Source organism: Oncorhynchus mykiss, unplaced genomic scaffold (assembly GCF_013265735.2).
Source record: "Oncorhynchus mykiss isolate Arlee unplaced genomic scaffold, USDA_OmykA_1.1 un_scaffold_121, whole genome shotgun sequence".
Taxonomy (NCBI): domain Eukaryota; kingdom Metazoa; phylum Chordata; class Actinopteri; order Salmoniformes; family Salmonidae; genus Oncorhynchus; species Oncorhynchus mykiss.
In genome coordinates, this window is record NW_023493662.1 from 912,468 (window position 1) to 934,239 (window position 21,772).

Consider the following 21,772-nt stretch of genomic DNA (forward strand, 5'->3'; position numbering starts at 1 on the left):
CTGCTGTTCATGTTGCTGTTGTTCATGTTGCTGTTGTTCATGTTGCTGTTCATGTTGCTGTTGTTCATGTTGCTGTTGTTCATGTTGCTGCTGTTCATGTTGTTGTTCATGTTGCTGCTGTTCATGTTGTTGTTCATGTTGCTGTTCATGTTGTTGTTCATGTTGCTGTTCATGTTGTTGTTCATGTTGCTGTTCATGTTGTTGTTCATGTTGCTGCTGTTCATGTTGTTGTTGTTCATGTTGTTGTTGTTCATGTTGCTGTTGATGTTGCTGTTGTTCATGTTGCTGTTGTTCATGTTGCTGCTGTTCATGTTGTTGTTCATGTTGCTGCTGTTCATGTTGCTGCTGTTCATGTTGCTGTTGTTCATGTTGCTGTTGTTCATGTTGCTGTTGCTGCTGTTCATGTTGTTGCTGTTGTTCATGTTGTTGCTGTTCATGTTGTTGTTCATGTTGTTGCTGTTCATGTTGCTGTTGTTCATGTTGCTGTTCATGTTGCTGTTGTTCATGTTGCTGCTGTTCATGCTGTTGTTGTTCATGTTGTTGCTGTTCATGTTGCTGTTCATGTTGTTGTTCATGTTGCTGTTCATGTTGCTGTTGTTCATGTTGCTGCTGTTCATGTTGTTGCTGTTCATGTTGCTGTTGTTCATGTTGCTGTTGTTCATGTTGTTGCTGTTCATGTTGCTGCTGTTCATGCTGTTGTTGTTCATGTTGTTGCTGTTCATGTTGTTGTTCATGTTGTTGTTCATGTTGCTGCAGTTCATGTTGCTGTTGTTCATGTTGCTGCTGTTCATGTTGCTGCTGTTCATGTTGCTGCTGTTCATGTTGCTGCTGTTCATGTTGCTGCTGTCTATCCTTGGCTTTCACAATGTTGGAGATACTTTTAGAGCCCGTTGCTCTGTGAATGAGGAAATATGTGACTGTTTCTCCCTCGAGTTTTGGGAGAAACCACACGCTTGCTCCATAAATGCACATGAGATCTATGCACATTTCTCCCACACAACATGGGAGAAATGGGACTCTTGCTCTGACATGTCAGGACTGTTTTCTTGGTACTGAACCGTGTCTCTGGACTTTCCACATCTCCTGAATGTCGTGGCGTTAAAGATTCTGGTGACTATGGATTGTCCTTCAAGTGCTGTCTATAAATCCACATGTTGGAACCCTCCATCTAGACTGGCCATTATCTTGCTGCTTCTACTGTCTGGAAATGTGCAATCTGACCCAGGTCCTGACATTCTGTCCAATGAAGTAGTCAGAGCGGCCTGAAGTTTCTGCATGTGGATGTAATTAGTCTGCTGCTGAAGTATGATTATGTGTATATATGGATAAAACCTGCCCAATGTCGTGGAAATTTCCTGTATTTACCAAATCATGAGCGCAAACCACAACACAAGTCAGAGTTAGTTATCAAAGTCCATCTTTAATTATATGAGCTCTATCACAACCCTGTGACTCTCAGATCAATTCAGTGTCTATCAATGAATTCTCTGAGAGCCCCCCTACATTGCAACTGAGATCCTTTAATAGTAAAGAACACACATAGCCAGACAGCATAGACATAATAAATTGTTCAGCTTTGTCTCCTTACTAAAACCCAGAACCATAAACCAATCCTCCATATCAACAGGCATATATCAAATTGTAATTTAGATACAACCAATTCTAAATACAACCATTCCTGGACAAGCTCACAGGGAGCATAGAATGATTCCAGACACTGCCATCCTCCTCTCCCCGATGGGAAAAGTAGGGAGTGACTGGCACACAGACACAGTGGAGCAAAAGATATGTTTACACATGATGACACCTTGACCTCTCCCCTCTCTGCGGCCTATGCAACTTAGTCTTGACATAGACCAGATAACTGCCGATGGCCACCACTATAGTACAACAAAATTCATTCTTATGAGAAATAACTCATAAGCATATGATTAATATAAAACATCTTACCTATGTTACCACCCAATTCTGATTATTCCCCAACACCAACCTGATGTGTTTATGCTTTCTGAAACCTGGCTCCAAAAATCTATTAAAGACAAAAATATTGGCAACAATAGTTAGAATGTTTTTGGTGCATGTGGTGGTGTTGCTGTTTACGTAAAACACAAGTTCTCAGCGGTCTGACTTCTACTAAACCTCAGCAAGTTGAATATCTGTGTTTGGACCTTAACCTTGGCTCCTGTTTAAATATGGTTGTATCTTGTTGTTATGGACCATCTGCTCCTGTTTAAATATGGTTGTATCTTGTTGTTATAGACCAGTGGTTCTTAACCTGGGTTCGATCGAACCCCAGGGGTTCGGTGAGTCAGTCTCAGGGGTTCGGCGGAGATCAAGACACACATTCGATTAATATGATTCGTGATGACACGCTCCGCTTGGCCATCATTGGCTGCAGGTGATCACGCTACATCGCTTGGCCTATCTGTGCTGCAGGGAATTTGGTGCGCTCAGTAGTCGACTTGTGATTTCATTCTTAATATTTTAATCCCTTCATACTTACTATGTCGAGCAAAAAAAGAAAGTGGTCGGACGAATATGTACAATATGGATTTACATGTATAACCGAACGTGATGGGAGTCAGTGTCCTAACTGCATGATTTGCAATGCCAAGTTGAGCAATTCTAGTCTAGCACCGGCAAAACTAAGAGAACACTTCCTTAAGCTGCATGGAGATGGAAAATACAAGAACACAACGCTCGCTGAATTCAAGGTGAAGAGAGCCAGATTCGATGAAAATGCTACTCTGCCTGTTCTCGGCTTTGTACAATCAACAAACCGATCCTCACAGCATCGTACGAAGTTACTTACCTGATCGCAAAGCAGGGCAAACCACACACCATTGGTGAAACACTTATAAAACCAGCTGCGTTGAAGATGGCGAATATCATGCTGGGAAAAGAGGCCGAAGTTAAGTTCCCAAATTCCTCTTTCAAATGACACCATCAGCGACAGAATAGAGGACATGAGCAAAGACATCTTGGCTCAAGTAGTTGCAGATCTGATTTCAAGCCCGGCAAAATTCAGCCTTCAACTCGACGAGACCACAGACGTTTCCAATCTAAGCCAGCTTGCTGTATTCGTGCGCTATGTGAAAGACGACATGATAAAGGAAGAATTTTTATTTTGTAAGCCTCTTACAACAACAACTAAGGCAGCCGATGTGAAGAAACTTGTGGATGACTTCTTCAAAGACAATCTTTTGTGGGATATGGTTTCTGCAGTTTGTTTGGACGGAGCTCCAGTCATGCTGGGAAGAAAGTCTGGTTTTGGTGCGCTAGTGAAAGCCGATGCACCACACATCATTGTTACGCATTGTATTCTGCACAGGCATGCGTTGGCAACAAAAACCTTGCCTCCAAAACTGGCAGAAGTATTAAAAATTGTAGTGGAATGTGTGAACTATGTGCGAACTAGTGCTCTGCGGCATCGCATCTTCAGTGAGCTGTGTAAAGAAATGGGCGCTGAATTCGAGGTACTTCTGTACTATTCTAACGTTAGGTGGTTATCCCGGGGACAGGTGCTGAATCGTGTTTTTGCAGTGCGTGTGGAATTAGCCCTGTTTTTGCAAGAGCACCAACATTGTCATGCAGATTGCTTCAAAAATTCTGAGTTCATTCTCATTTTAGCGTACATGGCCGATATCTTCGCAGCTCTCAATCATCTCAATCAAAAGATGCAGGGCGGTGGAGTCAACATCATCGAAGCGGAGGAAAACCTGAAGGCTTTTCAAAAAAAGCTACCGTTATGGAAACGACGAACAGAGAACAATAACTTCGCAAACTTTCCCCTGCTGGACGACTGTGTAAGTAAGTTAGAAGATGTATCTGGAATCGGAGACATTTCTGTACCCGCTGAACTGAAGCAAGCAATTGCCACGCACTTAGATGAGCTTGCAAATTCTCTCGACGGATACTTCCCTACAAGAGAGTCATATCCAGCATGGGTGAGACAGCCGTTCACGTTTAGTGTTGAGACAACAGATGTCAATGATGAATACCTCGATGAAATCATTGAAATTCAGCAGAGCCAGGTTCAACAGCAACTCTTCAGAACAACAACGCTTTCAACGTTTTGGTGTCAACAAATGGTAACGTACCCTGTTATTGCTAAGAAAGCTCTGGAGATTTTCATACCGTTTGTTACAACATATCTTTGCGAGCAATCCTTTTCGAGGATGCTGGACATAAAAACGAAGAAAAGGAACAGACTTTGTTGCGAAAATGACATGAGAGTGGCACTTGCCAAGGTGAAGCCGTGCATTTCTGAACTGGTCTCTGAAAGGCAACAGCAGAAGTCACACTGATTTCCAGTAAATATTCATTATTATGTTTTTGTTTTTGTGTGAAAATGATCATCTGTGTGAAAATGTTTTGATGATTTTGTTCTTTGAACACAGTGATGTTGATGCACGGTTCATTTTGTGTCAAATATATACCTACGTTTTTAATTTTTTTTTTTTTTTTCAATTAAGAAGGGTTCGGTGAATGCGCATATGAAACTGGTGGGGTTCAGTACCTCCAACAAGGTTAAGAACCACTGTTATAGACCATCTACTCCTGTTTAAATATGGTTGTATCTTGTTGTTATAGACCATCTGCTCCTGTTTAAATATGGTTGAGTTTGTCCTGATAGGTGATCTGAATCAGGACTGGTTAACATCTAGCTCTGATCAACTCTAAATTCTATACAATACCTATAATCTCACTCAGATTGTCAACAGTGTAACGAGGTTGAATATAAAGTCTCCTCTGAAATCCTCTTTGATTGATTTCGTTTTAATGCTTCTGGTATTTATGCAAATGACATAAGTGATCACTGTGCTATTGTCTGTGTGAGAGATGGTCAAATTCCTAAACATCCTCCACGTGTCATTACGAAAAGAAACCAGAAGCTGTTTGATATTCCAGGTTTTTTACATGATGTTTCCAGAATGAAATGGAATAGAATGGAATTAATCCCTGATGTTGAATTAGCCTTTTCTTACTTCCACAATGCTTTCCAGGATGTACGCAATAGGCCCCTTTAAATAAATTCAGGATGAAGGGCAGAGAGAATCCCTGGTTTACTGAGGAATGTACTAAAATCATAAGGGAACTAAATGCTATGTGGGATAAAGCAAGAGGGTCTGGTTCAGCAGATGATTGGATGGCTTTTAAACGTCTGAAATATGGGTGTGGCTTTGATCTGAAAAGTGAAAGCAGACCACTACCTGAAATCTACTTCAGATCATTTAAATAATCACTCCACATTCTGACAAGTAGTGAAAGGTTTGGAGTGAAAAGAAGATTCACAGCTTCCCAAACTATTGTTGGTCGACACTCAGATTCACTATTGTTGGCCACCCCACATAGCCTGGTTCCTCTCTAGGTTTCTTCCTAGGTTTTGGCCTTTCTAGGGAGTTTTTCCTAGCCACCGTGCTTCTACACCTGCATTGCTTGCTGTTTGGGGTTTTAGGCTGGGTTTCTGTACAGCACTTTGAGATATCAGCTGATGTACGAAGGGCTATATAAATACATTTGATTTGATTTGATTTGAGGTAGTAACTGAGAGAACCTCCATTCTGAAGGCCTTGAATCAGCATTTTATAGATGCAGGCAGTTTATTTCAAAATGTTAAACCCCCCCTGTGCTCTCCTTCACCAGGTTCTCCTTCTCATCCCTGACACCCCTGTGCACTCCTTCACCAGGTTCTCCTTCTCATCCCTGACACCCCTGTGCACTCCTTCACCAGGTTCTCCTTCTCATCCCTGACACCCCTGTGCTCTCCTTCACCAGGTTCTCCTTCTCATCCCTGACACCCCTGTGCTCTCCTTCACCAGGTTCTCCTTCTCATCCCTGACACCCCTGTGCACTCCTTCACCAGGTTCTCCTTCTCATCCCTGACACCCCTGTGCTCTCCTTCACCAGGTTCTCCTTCTCATCCCTGACACCCTTGTGCACTCCTTCACCAGGTTCTCCTTCTCATCCCTGACACCCCTGTGCTCTCCTTCACCAGGTTATCCTTCTCATCCCTGACACCCCTGTGCTCTCCTTCACCAGGTTGTTCTTCTCATCCTTCTCTGTTTCAGAAGTGTGTAAATCCCTGAAATAAATTGATAGAACAGAATCCCCTGTCCCTGATGAACTAGACCCCTGCTTCCTACACCTGCTGCTGACCTCATTGCTCCCCCCTATATTTCTAACCTCACGCTTGACGTTCAGGAAATCCCCAAGTTATGGAAATCTGCTTTTGTACTGCCTCTCCTGAAAGGTGGAGACCCTTCACTACTTGACAACTATCGTCCCAAATCAAAACCGTCTGTTCTGTCAAAGGTCCTGGAGTCCTTAGTTAGCTAAAGGCCTACAAGAAAACAACTTATTTAATGCAGTCAGGCTTTAGATCTGGACACTGTACAGTATATCAACAACACTGGGGATCTTAATGAAACAGCGGATGCTCATTTTTATACAGATGATACTGTTCTGTATTCAAGTGGTAGTAGGTTATCTTTATCTTTTGAAAATGCCCAAAGAGCATTTAACATCACACAACTGAATCTGAATGATTTGAAGCTGGTTCTGAATTTCAGATGCCAGGCATGTTACTAATCATGTCATTGCTACAATGGCTGGACATACTATACAGCAAGTCAACGTGTACAACTATTTGGGTGAGTGGGTTGATGACAAGCTGAGCTTCACTGTTCATGTGGAGAACTTGATCAGGAAGCTCAAGCTGAGAATAGGTTTTTATTACCGGCATCAGGCTTGTTTTTCTCTGGAGGCCAGGAAGGAGCTGGTATGATGTACATTACTGGCATCAGGCTTTTTTCTCTGGAGGCCAGGAAGGAGCTGGTATGATGTACATTACTGGCATGAGGCTTGTGTTTCTCTGGAGGCCAGGAAGGAGCTGGTATAGTAACCATAGTAAAGACCAGTATGGACTATCAATACGGATACTGTATGTAGAACCATAGTAAAGACCAGTATGGACTATCAATACAGATACTGTATGTAGAACCATAGTAAAGACCAGTATGGACTATCAATACAGATACTGTATGTAGAACCATAGTAAAGACCAGTATGGACTATCAATACAGGTACTGTATGTAGAACCATAGTAAAGACCAGTATGGACTATCAATACAGATACTGTATGTAGAACCATAGTAAAGACCAGTATGGACTATCAATACAGGTACTGTATGTAGAACCATAGTAAAGACCAGTATGGACTATCAATACAGATACTGTATGTAGAACCATAGTAAAGACCAGTATGGACTATCAATACAGATACTGTCATGTACTGTCATGTTGTGTCTTGTCTCTGTCCTTTCCCTTCACCCTGTCTCCCTCTGCTGGTCGTTGTTAGGTTACCTTTTCTCCCCCGCTTTCCCCCAGCTGTTCCTTGTCTCCTCTAACTACCCATTCACCCCGTTTCCCACCTGTTCCCTTTTTCCCTCTGATTAGGTCCCTATATCTCTCTCTGTTTCTGTTCCTGTCCTTGTCGGATTCTTGTTTGTTGTGTTTCATGCCTGAGCCAGACTATCGTCATGTTTGCTGTAACCTTGTCCTGTCCTGTCGGAATCTGCCGGTCTATCTGAGCCTACCTATGTTTGGTTATTAAAGAAGCTCTGTTTAAGTTAGTTCGCTTTTGGGTCCTCATTCACTCACCATAACAGAAGAATCCGACCAAGAATGGACCCAGCGACTTCGGATCCTCTCCACTCAGCCGTCGGGATCCAGGGAGCGATGCTAGGCAGACACGAGCAGGAAGTGTCTGCTGCTCGACATGCCGTTGAGACCCTGGCCACCCAAGTCTCCAACCTCACAGAACAGGTTCACCATCTCCGCCTCGATCCACCGGCCACTTCCAGGGCTTTCGAATCTCCGGAGCCCAGAATCAATAACCCGCTGTGTTACTCTGGGGAGCCCACTGAATGCCGCTCGTTCCTCACCCAGTGTGATATTGTGTTTTCTCTCCAGCCCAACACTTACTCCAGGAGCACTGCTCGTGTCGCCTACGTCATATCTCTCCTTATTGGACGGGCTCGTGAGTGGGGCACGGCAATCTGGGAGGCAAGGGCTGAGTGTACTAACCAGTATCAAGACTTTAAGGAGGAGATGATACGGGTTTTTGATCGATCTGTTTTTGGGGAGGAGGCTTCCAGGGCCCTGTCTTCCCTATGTCAAGGCAATCGATCCATAACAGACTACTCTATTGAGTTTCGCACTCTTGCTGTCTCCAGTGGCTGGAACGAGCCGGCCTTGCTCGCTCGTCTTCTGGAGGGTTTCCGCGCAGAGGTAAAGGATGAGATTCTCTCCCGGGAGGTTCCTTCCAGCGTGGATTCCTTGATTGAACTCGCTATTCGCATTGAGCGACGGGTTGATCTTCATCACCGAGCTCGTGGAAAGGAGCTCGCGCTCTCCGTCGCCTCCCTCTCCGCATCACTACCATCTTCCTCTGCCGGCTCGGGTGCTGAGCCCATGCAGCTGGGAGGTATCCGCATCTCGACTAAGGAGAGGGAACGGAGAATCACCAACCGCCTCTGTCTCTATTGCGGTTCCGCTGGTCATTTTGTCACTTCATGTCCAGTAAAAGGCCAGAGCTCGTCAGTAAGCGGAGGGCTACTGGTGAGCGCTACTACTCCTGTCTCTCCTTCAAGATCCTGCACTACCTTGTCGGTCCATCTACGCTGGACCGGTTCGTCAGCTTCCTGCAGTGCCTTAATAGACTCTGGGGCGGAGGGCTGTTTTATGGACGAGACCTGGGCTCGGGAACATGACATTCCTCTCAGACAGTTAAAGGAGCCCACGGCCTTGTTCGCCCTGGATGGTAGTCCTCTCCCCAGGATTCAGCGTGAGACGCTACCTTTAACCCTCACTGTTTCTGGTAATCATAGTGAAACCATTTCTTTTTTAATTTTTCGTTCACCTTTTACACCTGTTGTTTTGGGCCATCCCTGGCTAGTTTGTCATAATCCTTCCATTAATTGGTCTAGTAATTCTATCCTCTCCTGGAACGTCTCTTGTCATGTGAAATGTTTAATGTCTGCTATCCCTCCTGTTTCCTCTGTCTCTTCTTCACAGGAGGAGCCTGGTGATTTGACAGGGGTGCCGGAGGAATATCACGATCTGCGCACGGTGTTCAGTCGGTCCAGGGCCACCTCTCTTCCTCCACACCGGTCGTATGATTGTAGTATTGATCTCCTTCCGGGAACCACCCCCCCCCCGGGGTAGACTATACTCTCTGTCGGCTCCCGAACGTAAGGCTCTCGAAGATTATTTGTCTGTAGCTCTTGACGCCGGTACCATAGTCCCCTCCTCCTCTCCCGCCGGAGCGGGGTTTTTTTTTGTCAAGAAGAAGGACGGGTCTCTGCGCCCCTGCATAGATTATCGAGGGCTGAATGACATAACAGTGAAGAATCGTTATCCGCTTCCTCTTATGTCTTCAGCCTTCGAGATCCTGCAGGGAGCCAGGTTTTTCACTAAGTTGGACCTTCGTAACGCTTACCATCTCGTGCGCATCAGGGAGGGGGACGAGTGGAAGACGGCGTTTAACACTCCGTTAGGGCACTTTGAATACCGGGTTCTTCCTTTCGGCCTCGCTAACGCTCCAGCTGTCTTTCAGGCATTAGTCAATGATGTCCTGAGAGACATGCTGAACATCTTTGTTTTCGTTTACCTTGACGATATCCTGATTTTTTCACCGTCACTCCAGATTCATGTTCAGCACGTTCGACGTGTCCTCCAGCGCCTTTTAGAGAATTGTCTTTTTGTGAAGGCTGAGAAGTGCACTTTTCATGCCTCCTCCGTCACATTTCTCGGTTCTGTTATTTCCGCTGAAGGCATTAAGATGGATCCCGCTAAGGTCCAAGCTGTCATTGATTGGCCCGTCCCTAAGTCACGCGTCGAGCTGCAGCGCTTTCTCGGCTTCGCGAACTTCTATCGTCGTTTCATCCGTAATTTCGGTCAGGTGGCAGCTCCTCTCACAGCCCTTACTTCTGTCAAGACGTGCTTTAAGTGGTCCGTTTCCGCCCAGGGAGCTTTTGATCTCCTCAAGAATCGTTTTACATCCGCTCCTATCCTTGTTACACCTGACGTCTCTAGACAGTTCGTTGTCGAGGTTGACGCGTCAGAGGTGGGCGTGGGAGCCATCCTTTCTCAGCGCTCCCTCTCTGACGACAAGGTCCACCCATGCGCGTATTTTTCTCATCGCCTGTCGCCGTCGGAACGTAACTATGATGTGGGTAACCGCGAACTGCTCGCCATCCGGTTAGCCCTAGGCGAATGGCGACAGTGGTTGGAGGGGGCGACCGTTCCTTTTGTCGTTTGGACTGACCATAGGAACCTTGAGTACATCCGTTCTGCCAAACGACTTAATGCGCGTCAGGCGCGTTGGGCGCTGTTTTTCGCTCGTTTCGAGTTCGTGATTTCTTATCGTCCGGGCTCTAAGAACACCAAGCCTGATGCTTTGTCTCGTCTCTTCAGTTCTTCAGTAGCCTCCACTGACCCCGAGGGGATTCTCCCTGAGGGGCGTGTTGTCGGGTTGACTGTCTGGGGAATTGAGAGGCAGGTAAAACAAGCGCTCACTCACACTCCGTCGCCGCGCGCTTGTCCTAGGAACCTTCTTTTCGTTCCCGTTCCTACTCGTCTGGCCGTTCTTCAGTGGGCTCACTCTGCCAAGTTAGCCGGCCACCCTGGCGTTCGGGGTACGCTTGCTTCCATTCGCCAGCGTTTTTGGTGGCCCACCCGGGAGCATGACACGCGTCGTTTCGTGGCTGCTTGTTCGGTCTGCGCGCAGACTAAGTCTGGTAACTCTCCTCCTGCCGGCCGTCTCAGGCCGCTTCCTATTCCCTCTCGACCGTGGTCTCACATCGCCTTAGATTTTGTCACCGGACTGCCTTCGTCAGCGGGGAAGACTGTTATTCTTACGGTTGTCGATAGGTTCTCTAAGGCGGCTCATTTCATTCCCCTTGCTAAGCTTCCTTCTGCTAAAGAGACGGCACAAATCATCATCGAGAATGTTTTCAGAATTCATGGCCTTCCGTCAGACGTCGTTTCGGACAGAGGTCCGCAATTCACGTCTCAATTTTGGAGGGAGTTTTGCCGTTTGATTGGGGCTTCCGTCAGTCTCTCTTCCGGCTTTCACCCCCAGTCTAACGGTCAAGCAGAACGGGCCAATCAGACTATTGGTCGCATCTTACGCAGTCTTTCTTTTCGTAACCCTGCGTCTTGGTCAGAACAGCTCCCCTGGGCAGAATACGCCCACAACTCGCTTCCTTCGTCTGCGACCGGGCTATCTCCTTTTCAGAGTAGCCTCGGGTACCAGCCTCCGCTGTTCTCATCTCAGTTCGCCGAGTCCAGCGTCCCCTCCGCTCAGGCTTTTGTCCAACGTTGCGAGCGCACCTGGAAGAGGGTCAGGTCTGCACTTTGCCGTTATAGGACGCAGACTGTGAGGGCTGCTAATAAGCGTAGAACTAAGAGTCCTAGATATTGTCGCGGTCAGAGAGTTTGGCTCTCCACTCAGAACCTTCCCCTTAAGACGGCTTCTCGCAAGTTGACCCCGCGGTTCATTGGTCCGTTCCGTATTTCTCGGGTCATTAATCCTGTCGCAGTTCGACTTCTTCTTCCGCGATACCTTCGTCGCGTCCACCCGGTCTTCCATGTCTCCTGCATCAAGCCCGTCCTTCGCGCCCCCGCTCGTCTCCCCCCCCCCCCCCCCCCCATCCTTGTCGAGGGCGCACCCATCTACAGGGTCCGTAGAATTTTGGACATGCGTCCTCGGGGCCGTGGTCACCAGTACCTCGTAGATTGGGAGGGGTACGGTCCTGAGGAGAGGAGTTGGGTTCCCTCTCGGGACGTGCTGGACCGTGCGCTGATCGAGGATTTCCTCCGTTGCCGCCAGGTTTCCTCCTCGAGTGCGCCAGGAGGCGCTCGGTGAGTGGGGGGGTACTGTCATGTACTGTCATGTTGTGTCTTGTCTCTGTCCTTTCCCTTCACCCTGTCTCCCTCTGCTGGTCGTTGTTAGGTTACCTTTTCTCCCCCGCTTTCCCCCAGCTGTTCCTTGTCTCCTCTAACTACCCATTCACCCCGTTTCCCACCTGTTCCCTTTTTCCCTCTGATTAGGTCCCTATATCTCTCTCTGTTTCTGTTCCTGTCCTTGTCGGATTCTTGTTTGTTGTGTTTCATGCCTGAGCCAGACTATCGTCATGTTTGCTGTAACCTTGTCCTGTCCTGTCGGAATCTGCCGGTCTATCTGAGCCTACCTATGTTTGGTTATTAAAGAAGCTCTGTTTAAGTTAGTTCGCTTTTGGGTCCTCATTCACTCACCATAACAGATACTGTATGTAGAACCATAGTAAAGACCAGTATGGACTATCAATACAGGTACTGTATGTAGAACCATAGTAAAGACCAGTATGGACTATCAATACAGATACTGTATGTAGAACCATAGTAAAGACCAGTATGGACTATCAATACAAAGTGACCATTTAGAATGAGGCCCAGTTCAATGAGAGGAAGTCTTAACAGAACTGGGGGATGACAGACAGGAAGTGGGGGGGTGGAGATCTAATATATTTTTGTGCCAAACACTAAAGCATGATATTGTAATAAATATACACCCTATTCCCTACGTAGAACACTACTTTAGACCTGGTCAGAAGCACCGTAGTGCACTACGTAGGGAATAGGGAACAGAGACAGTAATTCCCCTGAACATCTTCCTCTTCCTCATCTGGTTTCTTGAACAGCCCTTCACTCCTCCCCTCTTCCTCCCCTCCTCCCTTTTCATTCTATTCTATCAGCCACACCACTAGCTCACCTCCACACAGTACATTTACAAGTTAAAGACACACCTTGGAATAAATAACAAAGGAAAACTATTACTAGATGAAGTTGAGTGTTTTTTATTATTTCCCATCACCATAAATCATATTTAATCACTGAACAGTAGCAGACCTAACTTCATCTGTTCCTGACTCTGGATAGTGGATTAAAAAGACCATCAATCTCCAATGATATTAAAGTACTATTCTGAACATTACTGATATACTGAGTGGCAAGTCAAGATATCTGCTGGTTTTATTGTTTAGTTCCTGGACCATTTTCCATGCAGCTCCAGGTGACAGAGAACACATCAATTAGGACCGAGCCAACAAGCTGATCAATGATACTGAGGAGAATTACATAGAGACAGAGAACCAACTGAGAAAACATATCAATGGTTCTGAATGACAACCAATATACATCAACACCAGAAATCATGATTCATGGAAATGTACAAGATTAAAACATTGTATTGAATTTTAATTAATAACAAATCAGTTTACAGTTTAACCAGCTCAGCTATAGACTACACCAGCATGACTAGTATCTATGTGGACCCTACTACAGTTTAACCAGCTCAGCTATAGACTACACCAGCATGACTAGTATCTATGTGGACCCTACTACAGTTTAACCAGCTCAGCTATAGACTACACCAGCATGACTAGTATCTATGTGGACCCTACTACAGTTTAACCAGCTCAGCTATAGACTACACCAGCATGACTAGTATCTATGTGGACCCTACTACAGTTTAACCAGCTCAGCTATAGACTACACCAGCATGACTAGTATCTATGTGGACCCTACTACAGTTTAACCAGTTCAGCTATAGACTACACCAGCATGACTAGTATCTATGTGGACCCTACTACAGTTTAACCAGCTCAGCTATAGACTACACCAGCATGACTAGTATCTATGTGGACCCTACTACAGTTTAACCAGCTCAGCTATAGACTACACCAACATGACTAGTATCTATGTGGACCCTACTACAGTTTAACCAGCTCAGATATAGACTACACCAGCATGACTAGTATCTATGTGGACCCTACTACAGTTTAACCAGCTCAGCTATAGACTACACCAGCATGACTAGTATCTATGTGGACCCTACTACAGTTTAACCAGCTCAGCTATATGTTACAGTACAAATTTAGACCGTCCCCTCGCCCATACCCGGGCGCGAACCAGGGACCTTCTGCACACATCAACAGTCACCCTCGAAGCATCGTTACCCATCGCTCCACAAAAGCCGCGGCCCTTGCAGAGCAAGGGGAACTACTACTTCAAGGTCTCAGAGCAAGTGACGTCACTGATTGAAACGCTATTTAGCGCCCACGCTAACTAAGCTAGCCGTTTCACATCCGTTACATATAGACTACACCAGCATGACTAGTATCTATGTGGACCCTACTACAGTTTAACCAGCTCAGCTATAGACTACACCAGCATGACTAGTATCTATGTGGACCCTACTACAGTTTAACCAGCTCAGCTATAGACTACACCAGCATGACTAGTATCTATGTGGACCCTACTACAGTTTAACCAGCTCAGCTATAGACTACACCAGCATGACTAGTATCTATGTGGACCCTACTACAGTTTAACCAGCTCAGCTATAGACTACACCAGCATGACTAGTATCTATGTGGACCCTACTACAGTTTAACCAGCTCAGCAGAACCAGAGAGACCAAACCCAGGATAGAGGGGCTGAGTGAACGTGGTCTGGACTCTGTGGAGGAGGGTCATTGTGTCAGAGACACTGTAGAAGGACAGAGTACCTGCCTTGTGATCCAGGTACACTCCTACTCTGGAGGACTGAGGGCCTGATACTTTAGTCTCAACATTATTGTGTCTGAAACAATAACCACCTCTAGAGCACTCTAAACTCCAGGACTTGTTATTGTATCCAAATCTACCACCATTACCTCTCTCTGTTCTGCTGATGTCTTTATATGAGACTGCTGTAACAACATAACCAGTCCTCTCCACCTCCCAGTAACAGCGTCCAGACAGACCCTCTCTACACAGAACCTGACACCAGTAGGTGAATCTGTCTGGATGGACAGGATATGGTTGGACTTGGTCTGTATAGGTCACCTTTCTGTTCCCTTCAGACAGAGAGAGGCGTGTGTGTGCTGTGTTTGGGTCCAGTGTGAGCTGACAGGAATCTGGGAGAAGAGCAGAGACCAATGAGGGGAGTCAGAACAATAAGTTAAGTCAGATACTGTATCTACCCTGTCTTTGATTAGAGCACAGCAGAGATCAAATCAGAGAAATATGAGGAGTCAGATAGATACCCAGTCTTTGATTAGATCTACTATTGCTATATATTTCTAGAGGGATTGTTAGGAGTGTCAGTAAAAAGAGACTGTTAGTTACTTCACAATAAAGAGACTCACATTGTAACAACTGTTCTCTGGTCTTGGGCTCTGGAGGCAGTACAACATCCACTATATTCACTACAGACACAAAAACACATTGACAGAGAGAGGGAATGTTATCATCAGACCATATTCCACATGTATATGACTAGTAGGGAACTTTCAATGGTCTAAAGTTGATGTTCTTATTGTTTTCAACACACCTGTAGTGGAGATATTGGTCCATTCTCCTTTAAGGAAGTCTTCTAGTTTCTCTCTCAGTTCAGACACAGTCTTACTCACATCTCCAAAGTACTGAAGAGGACGGACAACGATGCTGGGTAAGTCTGAAGATACACTGATACTGGAGAGAGACTGATACCTCTGGAGAGAGAGAGAGAGAGAGACTGATAACTCTGGAGAGAGAGAGAGAGAGACTGATAACTCTGGAGAGAGAGAGAGAGAGAGAGAGAGAGAGAGAGACTGATAACTCTGGAGAGAGAGAGAGAGAGAGAGACAGGGACAGAGAGAGGGAGAGACAGGGACAGAGAGAGGGAGAGACCGACAGAGAGAGGGAGAGACCGACAGAGAGAGGGAGAGACCGACAGAGAGAGGGAGAGACCGACAGAGAGAGGGAGAGACAGGGACGGAGAGAGGAAGAGAGTGACAGAGAGAGGAAGAGAGTGACAGAGAGAGGGAGAGACCGACAGAGAGAGGGAGAGACCGACAGAGAGAGGGAGAGACCGACAGAGAGAGGGAGAGACCGACAGAGAGAGGGAGAGACCGACAGAGAGAGGGAGAGACCGACAGAGAGAGGGAGAGACCGACAGAGAGAGGGAGAGACCGACAGAGAGAGGGAGAGACAGGGACGGAGAGAGGGAGAGACAGGGACGGAGAGAGGAAGAGACAGGGACAGAGAGAGGGAAAGACAGGGACAGAGAGAGGGAGAGACAGTGAAAGAGAGAGGAAGAGACAGAGAGAGGGATAGACAGGGACAGAGAGAGGGAGAGACAGAGAGAGAGACAGAGAGAGAGAGAGACCGACAGAGAGAGGGAGAGACGGACAGAGAGAGAGAGGGACAGACAGAGAGAGAGAGGGACGGACAGAGAGAGAGAGAGGGTCGGACAGAGAGAGAGAGAGGGTCGGACAGAGAGAGGGAGGGATGGACAGAGAGAGAGAGGGATGGACAGAGAGAGAGAGAGGAACGGACAGACAGACAGAGGGAGAGACAGAGACAGAGAGAGGGAGCGACAGGGACGGGCAGAGAGAGAGGGACGACAGAGAGAGAGTGACACACAGAGAGAGTGAGAGGGACAGAGAGAGGGAGAGGGACAGACAGACAGACAGAGGGAGAGACAGGGACAGAGAGACAGACAGGACAACATAATGATTGAGATGAATAGTTTCACATGAAGTTAATTTCATATCACATGTAACAAGACAGTTTAGTTACCTGGAGGAAATGGATGTGATCCTCTGTGTGTGAGAGCTGCTCCAGCTCAGTGCTTCTCTTCCTCAGCTCAGCTATCTCCTGCTTCAGTTGCTCCAGGAGTCCTTCAGCTTGACTCACTTGAGCCTTCTCTTGGGCTCTGATCAGCTCCTTCACCTCAAGGCTCCTTCTCTCAATGGAGCGGATCAGCTCAGTAAAGATCTGATCACTGTCCTCCACTGCTGACTGTGCAGAGAGCTGGAGAGAGAGAGAGAGAGAAAGAGAGAGAGAGAGAGAGAGAGAGACAGAGAGAGAAAGACAGAGTGAGACAGTAGGTTCAGTAGTCTCTCTACACCTCATTACCTCTCTACTGCTCTCCAGGTCCACCAGGCCTTGTCCTCCCTCCTGGACAGACAGGTACAGAACACCTCTTGGTCCTGCTCTACTCTCCTCCCTCCTGGACAGACAGGTACAGAACACCTCTTGGTCCTGCTCTACTTTCCTCCCTCCTGGACAGACAGGTACAGAACACCTCTTGGTCCTGCTCTACTCTCCTCCCTCCTGGACAGACAGGTACAGAACACCTCTTGGTCCTGCTCTACTCTCCTCCCTCCTGGACAGACAGGTACAGAACACCTCTTGGTCCTGCTCTACTCTCCTCCCTCCTGGACAGACAGGTACAGAACACCTCTTGGTATATCATATATATATATATATATATCATATCATCATTCAGGAAGTTATGCACAACAAGCATATCTTTGGGAGGACGTCCAGTCTCTCTTTTCCGGGCAAGAAAGTTTCTGTCCACCAACATCTCTTCTGTTTTGACATCAATACCGTAGTTCTTGGTAAACTCAGTTCAGCATGATGTATCTAGGAAGTTGTTTGAGTTTTATTTTAGTTTTACTATTGAGAGTTCCCTCTATTTGTGTTTTCACTAGATTCATCATTGGCACAGAAAAAGAGTCCCTGTCTTCCTAACATTGATGTGACCACAACAATTCTCCTCAGATACTCCCTTCTCTCTGCAATATCACCAGCATGGTCAGATGTTCAAATCTGAGCAATGTTCCCTAGATTGAGAGTTTCCTGGTAGCTTTGCCACAACACTGTCTCTGTGTGTTTGTGTCATCTCATGTTTGACAAAGATAAACTAAGATTTTTTTCAGCCATTACTGACAAAATAGTCAAATGTAATGTTTTTTACCAAAAACTCTACATGGAAAGCAGAAAGCTGTGATCAATTAAATACAACGTTAACTAGATATTATCTGTGTCATTTATAGCCTGGCACAGATAGTAAAACTACATTAAATACAACGTTAACTAGATATCATCCGTGTCATTTATAGCCTGGCACAGATAGTAAAACTATATTAAATACAACGTTAACTAGATATTATCTGTGTCATTTATAGCCTGGCACAGATAGTAAAACTACATTAAATACAACGTTAACTAGATATTATCTGTGTCATTTATAGCCTGGCACAGATAGTAAAACTACATTAAATACAACGTTAACTAGATATTATCTGTGTCATTTATAGCCTGGCACAGATAGTAAAACTACATTAAATACAACGTTAACTAGATATTATCTGTGTCATTTATAGCCTGGCACAGATAGTAAAACTACATTAAATACAACGTTAACTAGATATTATCTGTGTCATTTATAGCCTGGCACAGATAGTAAAACTACTGTAGCGACCCGCACAGACAGCTGTGTGTTATGTGTTCGGCTAGTAGGTGGTTGTGTTGTACTTACCAGTTCCCAGTGTTCGCGGGGTCCGACATGCCAATCAACCTGCTATCTGCCAATCACAGGAATGCCTGGGATGTTCTGATGCCGGGCATCCTGGTGGTTGGCGGAGTGGCGTGGAGGGGGCGGGGCATTGGAAGTTAAGGTTCAGCCTTTGTTCTCTCTCTTACGTCTGGCCTTCACAAGAGAAGGTCCCGATTGGCTTGTGGGGTATCTTTCATTTATTTGGCGTGAGCTAAGGCCAAACAGTAGCCTGTGTAAAGTTGCTAATAAACCGTCAATTCGTAACTCAATCCTCTGTCTGGACAATTGTTCCTTTATGATCTAGTCAGGTCATTACACTACATTAAATACAACGTTAACTAGATATCATCGCCACATAATTTATGTCGAATTTAAAAGACACCGTTACCGTTAGTAACGTCTGATTATGACCAAAGTCTATAGTAGTGAAAACTCTCTCTCTCTATTCTAACTTACCACACATTTACATCACTGCCTCGACATGAATGTGTCCTGTCAGAGCCGTTTCCTGTCCGTTAACTGTTAACAGTCTCGAGCCACAGCTTAACCAATGAGCTACAAGGAGGACTGACAGTCACGAGCGGTGCAGCAGCCTCTGCAGCAGCAGCCTCCCCCGGGTCCTAGTGCCCGCCCGGTAAGACGGTTAAGATGCGATGGAACGGTTGACGGAGAGAAAATAAATCACAGAGAAAATATATTGACTGATATATTCAATTGTTTAGGGAAGCTTTAGCTTTGGCTTTAATACATTCTGAAAATACTTGAAAACCAAAAGAGAAAAGAATAGTAGCCCTCCTCAGGAACAACAAAACCCTCCCAGACCAACTTCTTCTTCTATGATATAATGGAGGTCCTCAAACCAACGTTAAAGGGGCATGGCGCCACCTACTGTTCTGGAGTGTGTTCAATCACGGTTTACACCACTCTAAATCCTCCTACCTAACTCAGTACTTCTGAGAAAATAAAAGAGTCCTACTAACTTCTAATAGACCCTCCCCCATCCCCCAAATCACTTCCAAGTGTAATGTTTACTGTCCATTTCTGATTGTTTATTTCACTTTGTTTATTGTCTATTTCACTTGCTTTGGCAATGTAAACATATATTTCCATGCCAATAAAGCCCTATGAATTTAATTCAATTGAGAGAGAGACAGTTCCATATTAATGTCTAGGGGACATGAGTCGTCATGGTTACTCATGGTTATGTGATGAGGCAGCCCAGCTGGTTACATGAACCAGTCTATTCTCTGAAAGGGGTCCAGACAGCCTGGTCCCAACAGTGGGGTCAGTGGGATTGGATAGGGGCCCCTCTCTCTCTCTGACTGGAGGAGAGAAGTGAAATGGTGTGTCTCCTCTGGTCAACAATACTCACCTTGAGAGACTCCACAGCCTGTTGGAGCTCCTTCAGCTTCTTCTCTCTCTCCTGGAATCTCTGCTGGACCTTCTGCTGACTCATCCCCAGCTGCCTCTGTGGAGAATCCCTCTTCAATGAGCTATCAAGCTTTATTAGTCCAGTAGATCAATAGTATAGTAATGTGACATAGGACCCATAGAGAGGAAGGTCTACAATCCTGAGGAAGTCCCTTTACAATATGATATTATGTTGCTATGTGAATGATTATAGTTTTTATGGTAGGCCTACATGTATCAAGGGGTTGAGACTGAACTTTGGACTCATAAAAGGCCATTCAGAATGATAATAGTGTTTGACTTTAGAAAATGGAGATACATTTGGAGAATCTGGGTTAACATATCTATATAGTCAAGGTTTGTGTTCATATTTGTTCTGCCGTGGATTGATTTAATTTGAATCTCATATTCAAACAGATTTAGTTCCTACTGTATCTTAAATTCTTTGTTTATCAGACAGTCACCAATAAGTTGTTCTGGTCTTACCTGTTTCTCAGTCCTCTCTGCCTCAGCTGACACTGTATCATGGCCTTTATGTTCATCCATCACACACAGCAGACAGATACACTGCTGATCGGTACGACAGTAAACCTCCAGCAGTTTGTCATGATGAGAGCAGATCTTCTCCTGTAGTTGTGCCGTGGCTTTGACCAGCTTGTGCTTCTTGAAAGCAGGAGATTCATAGTGAGGTTGGAGGTGAGTCTCACAGTAAGAGGCCAGACACGCCAGACAGGACATGAGGGCTTTCTGCTTTCTGGTCCCAGTGCAGACATCACACACCACATCTCCAGGTCCAGCATAGCACAGAGCCTGAGGGGGAGCAGCCTGGAGTCCTGTCTTCTTCAGTTTCTTCACCACTTCAGTCAGCACAGTGCTCCTGTTCAGAACAGGCCTTGGGATAAAGGTCTGTCTGCACTGTGGACAGCTGTAGACACCTTTCAGATCATCCTGATCCCAGCTTTCTTTAATACAGCCCATACAGTAACTGTGTCCACAGGCAGTAGTCACCGGATCCTTCAGTAGACCCAGACAGATGGAGCAACAGAACAGTTCCTGATTCTCTGCCATTTTGGTGCTCTCTCCCGTAGGTTAAGCAGTGGCAGTGTGAAAGATTACTTTCTGTTTCATGGAACTCTACACCAGAGGACAGGGAGTGGCTTCCTACTGGACTGGGTTCTCTGTATGTAGAGGGGGAGTGGCTTCCTCCTGGACTGGGTTCTCTGTATGTAGAGGGGGAGTGGCTTCCTACTGGACTGTGTTCTCTGTATGTAGAGGGGGAGTGGCTTCCTCCTGGACTGGGTTCTCTGTATGTAGAGGGGGAGTGGCTTCCTCCTGGACTGGGTTCTCTGTATGTAGAGGGGGAGTGGCTTCCTTCTGGACTGTGTTCCCTGTATGTAGAGGGGGAGTGGCTTCCTTCTGGACTGTGTTCCCTGTATGTAGCGGGGGAGTGGTTTCCTATTGGACTGGGTTCTCTGTATGTAGAGGGGGTGTGGTTTCTTTGAAAGGAAGTGTGACAGTGTGTTGGGTAGTAGACAGAGGTGGTCAGTATTTATGTTATATGTATTTGAAACATATATGTGAATTACTTCTGAGTATTTTGTCGTTTGAATTACACTGGGCTGAACTGCTCTCCAATGTATTTTGTATTTTTTATTTAAAATCCAAAATAGTTGTATTTTTCTACCCCTTTTTCCTAGTTTCCAATTGGTAGTTACAATCTCGTCCCATCGCTGAACCATCCATAAGGACTCGAGAGGCAAAGGTCGAGAGCCTTGCGTCCTCCCGAAACGCAACCCAACCAAGCCGCACTGCTTCTTGACACAATGCCCTCTTAACCCGGAAGCACCAATGTGTCGGAGGAAACACTGGCGACCATGTCAGCGTGCACTGTACACCCGGCGACCATGTCAGCGTGCACTGTACACCCGGCGACCGTGTCAGCGTG

General features: G+C 46.0%; 2 protein-coding genes across 2 annotated transcripts in view; both read right to left on the reverse strand.

Annotated features, from left to right (window-relative positions):
- Nucleotides 1–21,772, reverse strand: part of LOC110517699 (tripartite motif-containing protein 16) — a 129,138-nt gene that overhangs the window by 25,361 nt on the left and 82,005 nt on the right. The gene's annotated exons all lie outside the window — the stretch shown is intronic.
- LOC110503179 (tripartite motif-containing protein 16) lies at nt 14,386–21,037 on the reverse strand. The gene is made up of 6 exons (XM_036972222.1): nt 20,314–21,037; nt 19,790–19,885; nt 16,650–16,883; nt 15,421–15,580; nt 15,236–15,295; nt 14,386–15,004 (listed from the first exon to the last, which is right to left on the reverse strand). The coding sequence occupies exons 1-6, from the start codon at nt 20,893–20,895 to the stop codon at nt 14,490–14,492; spliced, it is 1,647 nt and encodes a 548-aa protein (XP_036828117.1). The 5' UTR covers nt 20,896–21,037; the 3' UTR covers nt 14,386–14,489.

Coding starts and splice junctions, on each gene's coding strand:
- LOC110503179 (XM_036972222.1), bottom strand. CDS start 20,895: ATGGCAGAGAATCAGGAACTGTTCTGTTGCTCCATCTGTCTGGGTCTA. Junction 16,884..19,789: donor AGGCTGTGGAGTCTCTCAAG/GTGAGTATTGTT, acceptor CTCTCTCTCCAG/CTCTCTGCACAGTCAGCAGT. Junction 15,581..16,649: donor ATCACATCCATTTCCTCCAG/GTAACTAAACTG, acceptor CTCTCTCTCCAG/AGGTATCAGTCTCTCTCCAG.